General features: G+C 37.2%; 1 protein-coding gene across 2 annotated transcripts in view; it reads right to left on the bottom strand.

Moving 5' to 3' along the window:
- Positions 1-14,816, bottom strand: part of Tmem63 (transmembrane protein 63) — a 440,514-nt gene that overhangs the window by 403,227 nt on the left and 22,471 nt on the right. For both annotated transcript variants that reach the window (XM_090375486.1, XM_090375485.1), the window contains exon 2: positions 6,688-6,871. In XM_090375486.1, the coding sequence (XP_090231612.1) occupies positions 6,688-6,871 (184 nt within the window). The remainder of the gene's footprint in view (positions 1-6,687; positions 6,872-14,816) is intronic.

Here is a 14,816-nt window from a genome sequence, read left to right as displayed (position 1 = left end):
ATGGGTAGCAACAACCGAAGAGAAACATACCAACTGGGTGGTACTACACTCAGGGAAGTGGAAAGTGAAAAAGATCTGGGGGTAATTTTGCAGCCAAATATGAAGTTCGCTGAGCAGGCAGATGGGCTGCCAGGGCAGGTCATGGAGTCTTGTGAATAATATATAGGAATTTTGCTAGCAGTGACAGGGAAGTGATAATCCCATTATACAAGACAATGGTCAGGCCACACCTAGAGTACTGTGTACAGGTCTGGAGGCCTCACTTTAGGAAAGATGTAGAGTTGCTAGAAAGAGTACAAAGAAGGGCAACAAGGGTGAGGAGAACAAAGGGTGCTCTTACCAAGAAAGGCTAAAGTTCTGTAAATTGCAGCGCCTGGAAAGTAGGCACCTGTGAGGTGATCTGATTGAGGTGTATAAGGCCTTGAATGGGTTGAGCAAGCTGAATGCTGATGGGATTCTTCGTCTTGCTCAGACTAAGAACCTGAGGGGGCACAGTTTCAAATTGAGGAGAGATAGTTGTAGAATAGATGTGCGGAAATTTGCCTTTAGCCAGCGGGTAGTTGATTGGTGGAACAGACTTCCATCTTTTGTGGAAGCTAATAGCCTAAATAAATTTAAGGCTGGAAGGATGAAATGGGAGGGTTTTTTTTTTTGGTTGATGCTGCATAAGCTTGCTTTCTTGCATCGTATGCATCTACTAATGCTAATGTCAGAGCTTGCATTCAACCATCAGGCAACGCAGTGGCAAACCCAAGACATAATGCCCTTGTCACACAGGTGTTAGTTGCTGTCGGTGACCCTATTGTCAGGGAAACAGGAAATATATTGTGCAAAAAGGACAAGTGGAATAGGACGAGGGTATTACCACCAGGGGCAAAAGTTGATGTTGTAGAGCAGATATCATCTTTTATGGGCACAACATGTAATACTGTCATACACTGTGGCACTAATGACATTAAGAGTAGGAAATCTGTGGGCTAACTTATCAAGTACAGGGCAATGTTGAAAAAAGTCAAGTTAAGGTTAAATTTAAAAGTGTCTGTAGTTCTGGCAAGACATGATAGGAGGGAATATAGGGGATCACATCTGGTGAGTAGTTTTGGCACACCCACGATCCTGAAACAGATATCATCATTCTTCTCTTTCTTGATGATTCCCTTCTACTTCTGACTCTTGTTTCTCTTTCTCTCTCTCTCTCTCTCTCACACAGCAACTAAGAATTTTTTTTTTGGCTAGTGCAGCAAAAGCCTCAGGCTTCTTTGCACCATATGGCCAATAATAATAATAATATATGATGAGAGCCTTATCAATCAATTTGTCCTTGAAGAGATTGTGCAAGGCTTGTAGAACTTTTCTCAGCATCACTAAGATGTAAGGGATGCAGAATCCAAATATAGGGACTACAATGCATACAGAAAGAATAGGAAGGAGGGTATGCTCTTAGTTAACAAGCACATAAAATCTAAGGCAGTGCATCCACTTAACATGGGCGGCGAGGGCAATATTCAGTCAGTCTGGTGTGACATAAGCACTGGGAAAAACAAAAATGAGAGGAGTGTGTTATAGGCCTAATGATGATGATGAGAATAACAATTACACAAAGAAACAGAGTGGGCCACTAAATCAGAATATCCTATAATGGAAGATTTTAATTTATCAGATATTGACTGGAAATTATAGGTGTCACTCACACTAGCAAATCTTGTGTGGATTTAATTGATAACTGTTTTCTACAGCAGCATGTTAGAGAGGCAACAAGAGAGTAATACTCTTGATCTGATTATCATCAGTAATTATTTATGCATTAAGAATCGGTGGATAAAAGAACCACTAGATGGAGACTAGGGACCTGTGAGGTGATCTGGCTGAGGCGTATAAAGCTTGAATGGTTTGAGCATGCTCAATGTTAATGGGATTCTTCCTCTTGCTCAGAATAATCGCCTGAGAGGGCATAAATTCAAATTGAGGAAAGGCAGTTGTAGGATAGACGTGTGGAAATCTGCCTTTACTCAGCGGGTGGTTGGTTGCCGGAACAAACTTCCATCTGTCGTTGTAGTTGATAGCTTAAATAGATTCTAGCAGAACTAGACAAAGTGGTTGTGAGTGGATGGTTGAAATGAGAAGGGTGTGTCGTTTTTTTTGTTTTTTTTTTTTTTTCTTTTTTGGCTGATCCTATATAAGCTTGCTTTCTTGCATCATGTGCCTTTGCTAATGCTAATAGCTGCATTCACAGTGTATTGACATTGGATTTAGTTAAAGAAGTAACTATCATCAAGGGCAAAGGGAAAGGTTTTTGCTCTTGTAAAGGTGCTACACTGGTCTTGGACAGATTTTAAATTCTATAGAGTGGGACCAACTGATTATCTTACCATCAGCAAATTATATATTTGAAGCATTCAAGGAATTAATCACAGAAGCTACTTCATACCAACTAAGAAATACTGTTCAAGGTTTAAGCCTAAATGGAAGTCTGATGAACTAATGAGACTTGTGGCAGAGAAGAAAAGTACACAGGATACATATAAATTGTTAGGTGATGCAGAATTCTGCAGTAGATTTAAACTAGTCTGTAATCAAGTCACAAAGAAGGTAAGGCAAGCTAAGGCAGATTGTGAGAAATCTTTAGCAAAGGATGCAAATAAAAACAGTAAAGACTTCTTTACTTATGTGCAACCAAAGAGGATGAATCACAATGGGCCAGTTGATATCAACAGTTCAGCTGTTGATGATCCTGCTCAGGTTGCATTCACACATGAGAAATTTTTTAGGGAATTAGCAGCTAGAAGTGTATCAAACTCTAACAGGGAGCTAAATGATTTTGTAATAACTGAGAGCAAGGTGGAAGAGAAATTATTTTTTTTTTTGTTTGTTTGCTTGCTTGCTTGTTTCAAATACAAAAAGGCCAATTCACATAGATATGTGGAACCAAAACAGGAATTTAAAAGTTCACCGCATTTTTTTACAGTACTTTTCTCAGCAAACATATTTCCAAAAGTCTTTTTCTGATGAGTGGCTTTTAGGAAGATATCGTTTCACAATGTAATAATTTCATTTTCGAGTAATATTTTCTCCATGTGAAAAATCTCAGCGATTTTTTCTGCAATCTGTTTCGTATCTAAGTCGACCTTAAATAGACAAAGAAATATATTGAACAATGTCTTCAATTGTTTTAAAATCACTGAATTTGGTTTCAAAATCATCCACAACTTTCTCAATTTCAGAAACATATTTCTCACTATTAAATTCAAAAACAGGATATTTCTGCAAATGATCTTGCATATTTGCAAAATTATCGAATTTTTTTTTCTTTGAGATCCTTAGCTGTCGCCAAAAATTGTTATTTATATGCAGAAATACTACTAATCATGTCACCCACATTTTTATATTTTCCTTGTAATTCCAAATTCAGATCACTTAATTTACTGGTAAAATCTTCCAGAAAAAGCCAGATCACACAATCACACTGTATCTTGCAGCTGCTGATAATCATCTCCCCTTTGATCGACAATTTTTTAAATTTTATTCAGCAAATTTCGAAATCTGCAGAAACTTACTCCGACTCAGCACCTCACATCTGTGTGTAATATCAGATCTTGTTCATTTTCATCGAGTTGCATTTTGAAAAGTCTCCTTTTAAGAGATTGTCCTCCGATGGAATTCACGATTTTGAAATCTGTGTCCATAACACTTTTAGTATTTAATCTTTTGCTGGCTAACACTTTTCGTTGGATGATACAGTGGTAGCTCAAAAAAATCTAGGAATTCATCATCCTTTTGGCACAATGCGATGAATCCATTAAGATGCCCTGTCACTGCTTCAGCTCCATCTGTTGTTATTGATACGAGCTTAAATAGTGGTAATTTAATTTTTTCAATAAAATTTTTGAATGTGTTAAATATATCAAGGTCTCTAGTTTTTTCTTTTAACGAAACCATACCCAGCAGCTCTTCTCTCGTGGCAGAATCATCAAAAACCATATGAATAACAACGAGCAATTGAGCTATATCACTGACGTCTGTAGATTTATCCAGTTGTAAAGAAAAGGACACACAATTAGCAATATGAGCACGCAATTGTTTGCTCACATTTTTACTCATTTTTTCGATGCGTCGCATCACAGTATTTCGAGATAATTGCAGATCTTGAAGGGCACTTTTAATTTCATTTTTGTTCTTAAATTTTTCAAAAAGAGAATCTGTTATTTCTAAAAATGTGTCTTTGATGAACTGACCATCAGAAAATGGTTTGCACTTTTTTTGCAAGAAATTATTATTATTATTATTAGCTATATAGTGCAAGGAAGCCTGATGCTTATGCTGCACATCCAAAAAAAAACTTTCTGAATTACCCTGGTGGAGAGAGAGAGAGAGACAGAGAGAATGAAAGTCAGAAGTAGAAGGGAAGGGAATCACCAAGAAAGAGAAGAATGATGATGAATGACTCACTTTAAATGATGCTACAGTTACTGCTTTAAATTGTAAATTAGGTGTCACGAAGAAATTTTGTTTTGCGAATAATCTGAATTTAAGCTCTTTTAAAATATTTTTTCTAAGGTCACTATTAGGCGAAAAATCCGATTAGTATTTACCATGGAGTCCTTTGAAGTGACTTTCTAAATTTCCTTTTTTGGGTATAGCCACAGAAGCATTGCAAATCAATTAACAACATTTTTCTTTTATCATTACAAAAAAAAGTATTCTAGTTCCCACTCTTGATGAAAATGATGTTTTACTCTTTTTCATAGTATTCATTTTAAATCAAAGGGTATTAAATTAATGTATAAGCACTGTCCAGTTATTAATATTAAGTAAACCAAATAAGAATTCGACATATATGCTATGCTCTCCTCAATGTAACTGCGTGAATTTTCCCTAGACAAGCCTAGCGGCTGCGCGGTGACAAGACTGGTTCAATGGATTTGTAATAAGCATATGCAGTGGGGTGCATAATAATAATAACATTTAGATTTTGACTAATCTCTTTTTTTTATATATATAAAAATTATTGTGATCGACCGAAATTAAAGCCGCAATCGACTTGTTGGCCACCCCTGGTATAAGGCAATGGCCAGGCCACATCTCGAGTACTCATACAGTTCTGACAGCCTCATTTTAGAAGGATGTAGAGCTGTTGGAACAAATACTGAGAAGGGCAACAAGACTGGTGAATGGAATAAAAGAGGCTCTTACCAAGAAAGGCTTCAGTTCTGCAAGTTGCAACATTTGGAAACAAGGTAACTGCGAGGTGATCTGATTTAGGTGTTTAAGGCTATGAACAGATTCAGCAAGCTTGATGCTGATGGGATTCTTCCTTTTGCTCACACTACACATGACAGGGCACAAATTCAAATTGAGGAAGGACAGTTGCACAATAAATGTGCAGAAGTTTGCCTTTAGCCAGCGAGTGGTTGATTGCTGGAACAAACATCTTCTGTTGTTGTGGAAGTTGATAGCTTATATAAATTCAAGGAAGAACTAGACAAACTATTGGAGGGAATGGATAAGTGAAATGGGAGGTGGAATTGCAACGGTCTCATTATTTATATAGCCATACCTCACTTAAAAAGAGCACTCTATATATCTCACTTAAGCCATACCTCAGCCATACCTCACTTAAAAAGAGCACTGTAAAGAGAGAAAATTGCTTGTCACTATTGCTTGGCACTAGGGTCCTGTATAAGCTTTACTTCCTTGCATCATTTGCCAATATTAATACTAACAACGGAAACTTTATGACTATGTGCAAACTGATGATAATGCACTACCCATAAATTAGTTATAAACTCCTCTGTCTGTGGTGGCCCCAGAGAGTATAAACGAAAAAATTTTTTGCTATTTTAATTGTCTACATGGTACATTTTTTGCAAAATGTTTTAACTCCTTCTGAATCCTCCTGATCATAAAATGCAGGTCTGGCACCTTCATAACCCAGACTTTCAAACCATTACTAATGCAATATCAATTTTAAGCTCTATATTAAGTAAAACGTCAAATCTGCCTCCCTCATTGGAGCTGTAGACATTAACTTGATCATTTTGACTATAATTTTTTTTTTTCATAGTGGAAACTTTTTCTTGTCTGGGATAAGATTCATTTTTTATCTGAATTCCATATACATCTGCATCAACAGTTTTGATCATAACCTACCTAAAATGATTAAATAAATACACTCTTGCAAAGCATGCATCTCTAGCTCTGATTTAATCAGCCTCAAATTGGTTTGGGGTTATATTCCTATTTCTCTGACAATCAATCACCTTTTGACTATCACTGAATTCAGCTTCTACTAGCTTTGATCGCCTTTTGAGTTTTGATTGGAGAACAATCAAGATGAGTAGTGACACTCAGAGAACAGATGACTATTCTCTGGGTGTCACGACTTTTTAACAGTACAATAGACATAATTCTTAATGTTCAAAACAAGTTGAAAACAGTGGATAGAAACTGCTCACTCTGTGCAATGCTATCAAAACTGAATGATTTCACTTGTAATCCCATTCCAGGTTAACCTGTACAAAGAGAGAAATAGTATTACTGCAAGTATTATCTAGTTATTTTAGTATATATTCATGAAGTATATACTAAAATGAGTAGTTTAATTTTATTTAGATATTTCATGATTCAAACTCTCTAAAAGTATTTATGATGATTCTTTATTCCATGTATTAATTTTTATTTGAATCTTACCATCCAAGCGACAACATTAATAATGAGATTAACAGGTATACCATCATAATCTGGTATTCCTTCAATAGGAATTTTTTTCTGTGGTATATCATTGCATTTAATTGTATCATTGGTTTTACGATCATCTCCTGAGGTACGCAGGAACCCAGGTGGATGAAAATCAATATAACTAGACATTGTCCTCCTGAAGAGAAAGAAAAAAAAAAAAAAAAAAAAGGAGAAAACAAAAACATTTTCTAAGTACATATAATAATTTAAAAAAAAAAAAAAATATATATATATATATATAATTTTTTTAGCATTAATATGTTATTATTATTATTATTATTAATAGTCATATAGTGCAAGAAAGCCTGAGGCTTATGCTGCACCAGCCAATAAAAAAAAAAAATTTCTGAATTACCCTGAGAAAGAGAGAATGAAAGTCAGAAGTAGAAGGGAAGGGAATCACCAAGAAAGAGAAGAATGATGATATCCAGCTCAGGACCCTGGGTGTGCCAAACCCATACTCACCAGATGACAGCCCATAGTTAATGGGCATGGTTATGAAAATAAAAGATAAACACTTCATTTCATACAGGACAGTCTTTATTATAAAATCAGAGGTCTTGACTCTATTCTGAAGGTTTTCAACAGTGAGTAGAGTCACCAATAGCTGGCAAATTTGGTAATGTGAAAAAATGTTTAACCCCATCTACAGTGAGGAGACTCACTATAGCCTGTCCCAAGTCAGGATAAGGGTAGAGAGTAATGGTGTATTGTGTCAAAGTAAAGCAAGGAGACATTGATCTCAGGAAGTAAAGGAGCTCAACATCCCATTTCCTGAAGCAGCCATCAGATATGCATAGAAACCTTAAGGTGGGGGGGGGGGAATCTTCCACCATGCTGGCCGACCGGGCTAGCCGAGTGGGTAAAGTACCTGCCCGGCAACCCAAAGGTCGCGGGTTCGATTCCCGCTTCGGGCTTGGATCAAAGTACTGCAAAAACCTTGGGAGGTGCAATATGGCCACAGAAGCCGATGCGCCAACAACTACCAAATCAATCAATCAAAATCAATCCACCATGCTAGGAATGTACAGGCCAATCCCCTGCACTTCCGAATTGAACTGTTTAAATGCAAACAAAGAGAAAAAAACTAGACAGATGTTACAGCAATGAAACTGGTGTAGATTTAGGACTGTGACTTTTGCTACATGGAATTTGAGAAGAGTTAATGGGAAGGAAGTGGAATTGGAAATGGAAATTCTGAAGATTAAAGTGCAATATCTGGCTGTGACTGAAACCAAGAAAAAAGGAAAAGGCATTAAAACTGAAAGATGGCATGATGTTCCTCCACAGTGATGTCCTTAAGACTGAGAGAGAGTGCTAGAACAGGGGTAGGATTACTCATTACTAAAACCAGCATGAATACCATCAGTGGGAATTTGTCAGCAAACATGTCATGGTAGTTAATATCAGGCTGATGCAGGCCAAAATATTCAAAGTATGTCACAACTATTCTTGGTTGTGACATACGCTCTCAATGAAGATGAATGTGCTGATGTGAAGGATGAGTATTACACGTAGCTGCAAAAGGACAACTGACAAGCGATAACATCATTGTTCTTGGGGACATGAATGGAAGAGTTTGAAAGGAAATGGTGAAGTGGGACAGTTATTGGCAGAACAGGAGAGGAAATTCTTAACAATAATGATGAGCACCTTTTGCAGTTCTGTATTGCTAATGATCTCATTATAACCAACGCTAAGTTTATTCACAAAGATATACATAAGACACTAGAGTGAAACTATCAAGGAATGAGAAGTTGATTATTGACTACATACTGGTAAAGAAGAATAAAATGAAGTTTGTCTGGAATATCATTGTTAAGAAGGAACTATAAATAGACAGTGACCATCTTCTGCTGATTATGGAGTTAGTGTTTGAACCCCCCTGTGAAGATCAAGGAAGGGAGAAGGAAAATGACCTGCACTAAGATCAAAACCTAAGTCAGGTTCCTGTTCAAGGTTTCTGTCATTGTTGACTCCAATGTGGTGGATTCAAGTGTTTCACTTGTGATGGTTAGGTTTATGATATCTGATATTCCAAGTTTATTGCATATAATTTTGTACATAATTCCATGTAGTTGTTATTGCCCTTCGTTTTCACCGGGAGTGCCACGTAATTTGTTTTTCTTTGTAAATTTGATTTGTGTGTTTTCAAAGTCCCTGAACTGCTTTTTGAGGGTGTCCACTTCCTGTGGCGACCTGGCTTGTTGCCTCCATTGATATCTTTCCCGGGCTTTCATAGATCATTGCTTAAGGTGGCAAGCTCTTCAGTTCACCTTAGGAGGCCACTGCTAGGCTTCTCTGATCTCTTTTGCATTGCTACACTCAAGGCTTTCTGTAGAAGGGTCTGTAGGAAGTCCACTTTTTCAAGTGCCATTCAGTTGCTCAAAATGTCTAGAGGGCTATACATTTACAATATCAAGGAGGAATAAAGATTTGCTAATTTAATTATATATCTGACCACATGCCAATTAACCATCATACAGTGATGGTAGATGGTTTGGCATATGGATTTCTTGGTGACTTGAAATTTGATTAGGTGATAGCAATGGTGGATGATGCCATTACTTATGGTAATGGTACCATGTAGCATCCAGGAAACTATGTATTGTTAAAGAGAGTTGAACTCTGTAAGGTCAGTGTTTTATTTGCTGCTTGTGCAGGAGAAGATGCAGTGGCACATTATACCTTCATGGGACCCAAGGCAAAATGAATTTGGAAGCCCCATCAATACCTTCACTGGACCCAAGACAAAATGGAATTTGTGGGCCCGTCATCTGAAGAAAAAACTAATAAAGAACATTTTATTGTGACAACAAAACAAACAAATTATATGACATAAGAACTAAATATAAAATTTCATCAAAATCAGTAAAACCATTTTTGAAAAAAACATAATTTTCAAACTAATCTTCAAGTAAAGTTCACTGACCTTGGCAGGTAGAAACTTCAGTTTCCAATAAAAATAATTTAAATATTAGTAAAAAACAGAAATGATTTTTGAAACAGTGATGTTGTGGACCCCCCCCTGCAATCGGGACCCAAGGCAGATGTCTTTTTTTGCCTATAGGATAATATACCAGAAGAAGATGGTTAGGTGATTTGCAAGGTTGACTATTTCTGAGGTTTTGGATGTATCAGCTCCACAAGGAGTGTTTCACCATTGCCTGTAGTTGTGTTATGCAAAGTGCAGATTTTGTACTGTTGTCAATGGCCAGAGTGATGTCAAGAACCAAGAGGATATAAAGGGTATGGGGCTGTAAGTCAAGAATAAATTTAAAGTTGAGTGAGTTGCAGCCAAAATCTCCCTTGATAGTGGCACAAGCCAGGAAGTTGCAGAGTGTATGGACATATAATCACTAACTGTATATCTGACCACATGCCACTCCATCTACAATAGCATTAGCATTAGTAGAGGCATATGATGCAAGAAAGCAAGCTTATTCAGCATCAGCCAAAAAAAAAAACAAAAAAAACACACCACTCCCATTTCACCTCTCCGTTCGTTCGAAATACCTGTCCAGTTGAGCCTTAAATTTGTTTAGGCTATCAACTTCAACAACAAATGATGGAAGTCGGTTCCACCAACCAACCACCCACTGGCCAAAGGCAAATTTCCGCACATCTATCCGACATCCGTCCTTCCTCAATTTGAATTTATGCCCTCTGAGGTGATTATTCTGAGTTAGAGGAAGAATCCCATCAGCATTGAGCATGCTCAAACCATTCAAGGCTTTATACACCTCTATCAGATCACCTCGCCGGTGCCTAGTCTCCAGACTCTGTAATTTGCAAAACTTAAGCCTTTCTTCATAAGAGCAACCCTTTGTTCCATTCACTAATCTTGTTGCCCTTCTCTGTACCCGTTCCAGCAGCTCTACATCCTTCTTGAAATGAGGCTTCCAGACCTGTATACAGTACTCAAGATGTGGCCTAACCATTGCCTTATACAAGGGAATAATCACCTCCTTATCCCTGCTAGAAAAATTCCTGTATATCATTGATAAGACACCATGAGCTACTCTTGCAGCTCGTCTGCACTGCTCAGAGAACTTCATATCTGCCTGCACAATTACCCCCAGGTCCTTTTCATTCTCCACCACTGTCAGTGTAGTACCGCAGAGTTGATACGTTGCTCTGGGGTTACCATGATGATGGTAGATGGTTTGGCACATATTCTGTTCATTGATTCTGCTGTAGGCAGTTGAAGAGAGAAAATGTTCTTTAAATTGGGAGCGGCAGCTTACCTGAACGGGAATAACAGGAACAGGTGTCCATTAGAAAAAATTGTTTAAAATTTGTTTAAATTTAATTTCTCAATTTCTACAGCTTATTTCAGTAATTTTGGGAAATTAATTTCTACAATATTTTTAAATTTAATCCTTAAATTTTCTGAAGTTTTTTTTTTTTTTTGATTTGGTAGTTGTTGGCGCATCGGCTTCTGTGGCCATATTGCACCTCCCAAGGTTTTTTACAGTACTTTGATCCAAGCCCGAGGCAGGAATCGAACCCGCGACCTTTGGGTTGCCGGGCAGGTACTTTACCCACTCGGCTAGCCCGGTCAGCCATTTTCTGAAGTAATTATGCTAAGTTAAATTCTTTCTGGTAACTTCCGTAGTCTAATTTTAAATTCACTAGTGGATAATGGATAAAGTTTGGTGGCAGTTTAAACTTCTGTAATGATTTATTAATTTGAATTCTGTAATACACTGTAAATTTGAATTCTGTAATTTTTCTTAAGTTCAGATTTTGCCTGAATAATGGTTGTTACAATATTTTCTTTCAATGCAAAGCCTAAGGGCCCCAAGAACCAGACAAAAAATACCTGTGGACACTTCTGGTGTGAGTCAAGGGTTTGTGGCTTGTTTAGCCTGTGGCATGTGTTCAAGGCTCGGTCTAGTACAAGGATGGTGAACCTTTTTAAGGGTGTGTGCCAAAATTAGCTAAATCTTTTAAAGAAACTACCCTCACGTGCAGCTTGGAATTTTGAAAAGTACAGTAGAATGTTGATTATCCGAACCACCACTGCCCCCCCCCCCCACAGTATCTACTTTTAGTACACTGGTTGTTATTCTGAAATATTACTCCTGCCGCTTAACGCATTTAAAGGACCACTCACACGGAGACCTTCACTGCACTAGAAACTGCTTTTTGTTGTTTGTTATTTGGTTTTTAGGAGCATTAGCAACTAAGACCATATTGCTCCAGGAATATGCGGTGGTCATTTCCTGACCTTTCCGCATCCTCCGTATTTGGTGGTGATGGGCTCAAACCCCGATCTAATCAGGAAGTGTGTGCTACGCACTGCTGCTCCTTCCCATCTGTCTACGGAGGCACCTCTAGAAACTGCAATCGCATGGTGTGAGTAACAGTCTGAATGCAGTTCTATGGAGATACTGCATTAAAGAGAATGAGAGATCTCGCAGCGAAAAAAAAAAAGACAACCTCGCATGGTTCAAAGAAAAATTCAAGATTACATATTTTAAAAAATAAACCTTCCCAAGATTCATTATACTCTTATTTGCGTGCAATTACTTGTGTTTGTTTATTTCTGTTTATGTAAAAAAAGTGTGGTTCATAGTTGAAACCATGTAAAACAATTATCAAAATAAATATAATATATATTGTTTCTTCAAAACGATTTGGTTATTATTTACAAGCTATTTCCTAAATCAATTAATTTTTATAATACTTCATATTTCAAAATATCTTGCATACAATAATTTAATTGTAGACCTAATTACACTTTGTTTCGTATAAACTGGGTATTCTCAGTATGTTTGATTATCCAAAATATTTGATTAACCGAACCAACCCTGGTCCCAATTAGTTCGGACAAATTGACATTCTACTTTATTGTTACTTTTCTCATACATGTTTTACTTGACAAAATCGTAACCAAAAAAAAGAATGAAATAAAAGAGATTTCAAAGATGCTTTAATAAAGGTATTAAAATAAAATCCTTCATAACAAAAATGTACCTTTTAGCTTACGGAACAAATTTAATATAAAATGATAAACCTCTCTTATATTATAAATAAAGAAACATGAGTGAGACTTCTGTTGCTGCACCATTGATGACATATCCTTTACATCAGGCTTATATTTTGTAACTTTTAGAGCTATGCATGCAGCACTAGTTTCATCAGTGAGACTACTCCTATGATTAGACTTTATTAAGTCTAATCATACATATGCATGTATGATTAGACTTAATAAAGTTCATAACTGAGAATGACTCACAAGAATATGCTGTGAAAAAATTGTTAGTAATATGCTGTTGCCAGATATTCTAAAGAGATAAAAGTTTCAGGAATGGAATTCCAAACTATTAATACCTCATTTTTGGCAGTTTTCTTTGCTAATCCCGTCACTAATCGTTCCTTTCACTATTTTCTAAATCAGCTTTGAGATTGATAAATTTTTGCCTCCAAATTGAGCTACTCTGAAAAATCAATCAGTTGCATCTCAAAATCATCCAAGTCAATCCACTGAAACATTTTCAGATTCAGTTCAGCTAGTTTTACACTGTCTGCAAACTTAATGAATTTTGCACTTTCTTACAATTCTCTGAACTTGACAAATCTTGAAGAAAACTTTTCAATAGTTGAATCAATTTTTTTGGGACGCTCTGAATTCTGCATGCCCAAAAAATTTGTATGAGTGTCCCTTCAGACAAGCTTGCCATAGGTTCGCCACTGCTGGTCTAGTAGAAAAACAGAGTCCAACTCATAAACAGGAGAGTCTGCTCTTTCAGGGATAAGATACACTTAAAGAGAAAGGGTGCAACAACATTTGCTGATAATATCGAGGCAGTGCTAGGTGGGTTGGAAAACTGCTAGCTTGTGAGGATTCACAGACTTATAGATTAACAGTAGCTGTAGGCCAATGTAAAAGTGTTTCTGGCACTGCTTCTATTGGAATAAGCCTTGAAAGCAAGGTGCTGGGTATTTCAAGGACTGCTGGAAGTCATCAAGGAACAAATAAATACATGATCTGGGTTAGGGTAACTAAGAGAAAACATATGCATGTATACTTGCATGTACAACACTGCTAGGAGTATACTAAATAAATTTAATGAATTTCAGGTGCTGGTCAAGACATCAACGGCAGATACTGTTGGGATATCAGAGACATGGTGTCACTCAGATATAAGGAATGCAGGATTGGAATTTGGGGAATACAATGTGCACAGAAAAGATACAGGTTAGGAAGGGAGGATGGGTTATGGCTGTTAGGTAAGAAACACACAACATCTAAGAAAGTGTATCCAGTCAACATGGGTGACCACTGCAATTTTGAGTCAGTTTGGTGTGAATGAGCACTGGGAAAACAAAAATGAAGTGAGCAGCGATGTGATATAGGACTAATGACTCTGAGAGTACAACAAATAACTGTAGAGAGAAATAGTAGGCCAGTAATTAGAATGTCTTATATTGGAGGATTTTAACTTCCCAGATATTGACTGGAACTTGTGGATTGGTCACTTGCACACTTGCAAAATTTTGTCGATTTATTGGATGATTTTATTTATTTCGTATGATGTGATCAATACACAAAGGAACCAGTTTTTTCTTGCTTCCTTCGTGCATCTTGGCCAGGATATCCAACCAACCGGTTGGTTCGGCACCATCGTGATATCCAGCCCGAGGTGGGAATCGAACCCGCGACCTATGGGTTGCCAGGCAGGCACTTTACCTACCCGGCTAGCCCGGTCGGCTATTGGATGATTGTTTTCTACAGCAGCATATTCGAGAGGCAACTAGAGGGAGTAATACTCTTAATCTGATTATTCACGCATTAAGAATCTGCAGATAAAGGAACCACTAGGTGGCAGTGATAACAATGAACTGATGTAGGATTTACTCAAGGATGTAATTCCTTGGGAAGGGTTTTTGCTTTTGTAAAGGTGACTGTAGTAATCTCAGACAGTTTTTAAATTCAATACATTGAGATCAACTGATGATGTTATCAACAACAAATTCTAAATGGGATGCATTCAAGCAATCTTGGAAGCTACTAGGCTTTTCATACCAACTAAGAAATGCTGTTCAAGGTTTACACCTAAATGGATGTCAGA

Source organism: Mastigoproctus giganteus, chromosome 6 (genome assembly GCF_048544385.1).
Source record: "Mastigoproctus giganteus isolate SK-2022 chromosome 6, ASM4854438v1, whole genome shotgun sequence".
Taxonomy (NCBI): Eukaryota; Metazoa; Arthropoda; class Arachnida; order Uropygi; family Thelyphonidae; genus Mastigoproctus; species Mastigoproctus giganteus.
This window is presented reverse-complemented; position numbering and strand designations above follow the sequence as displayed.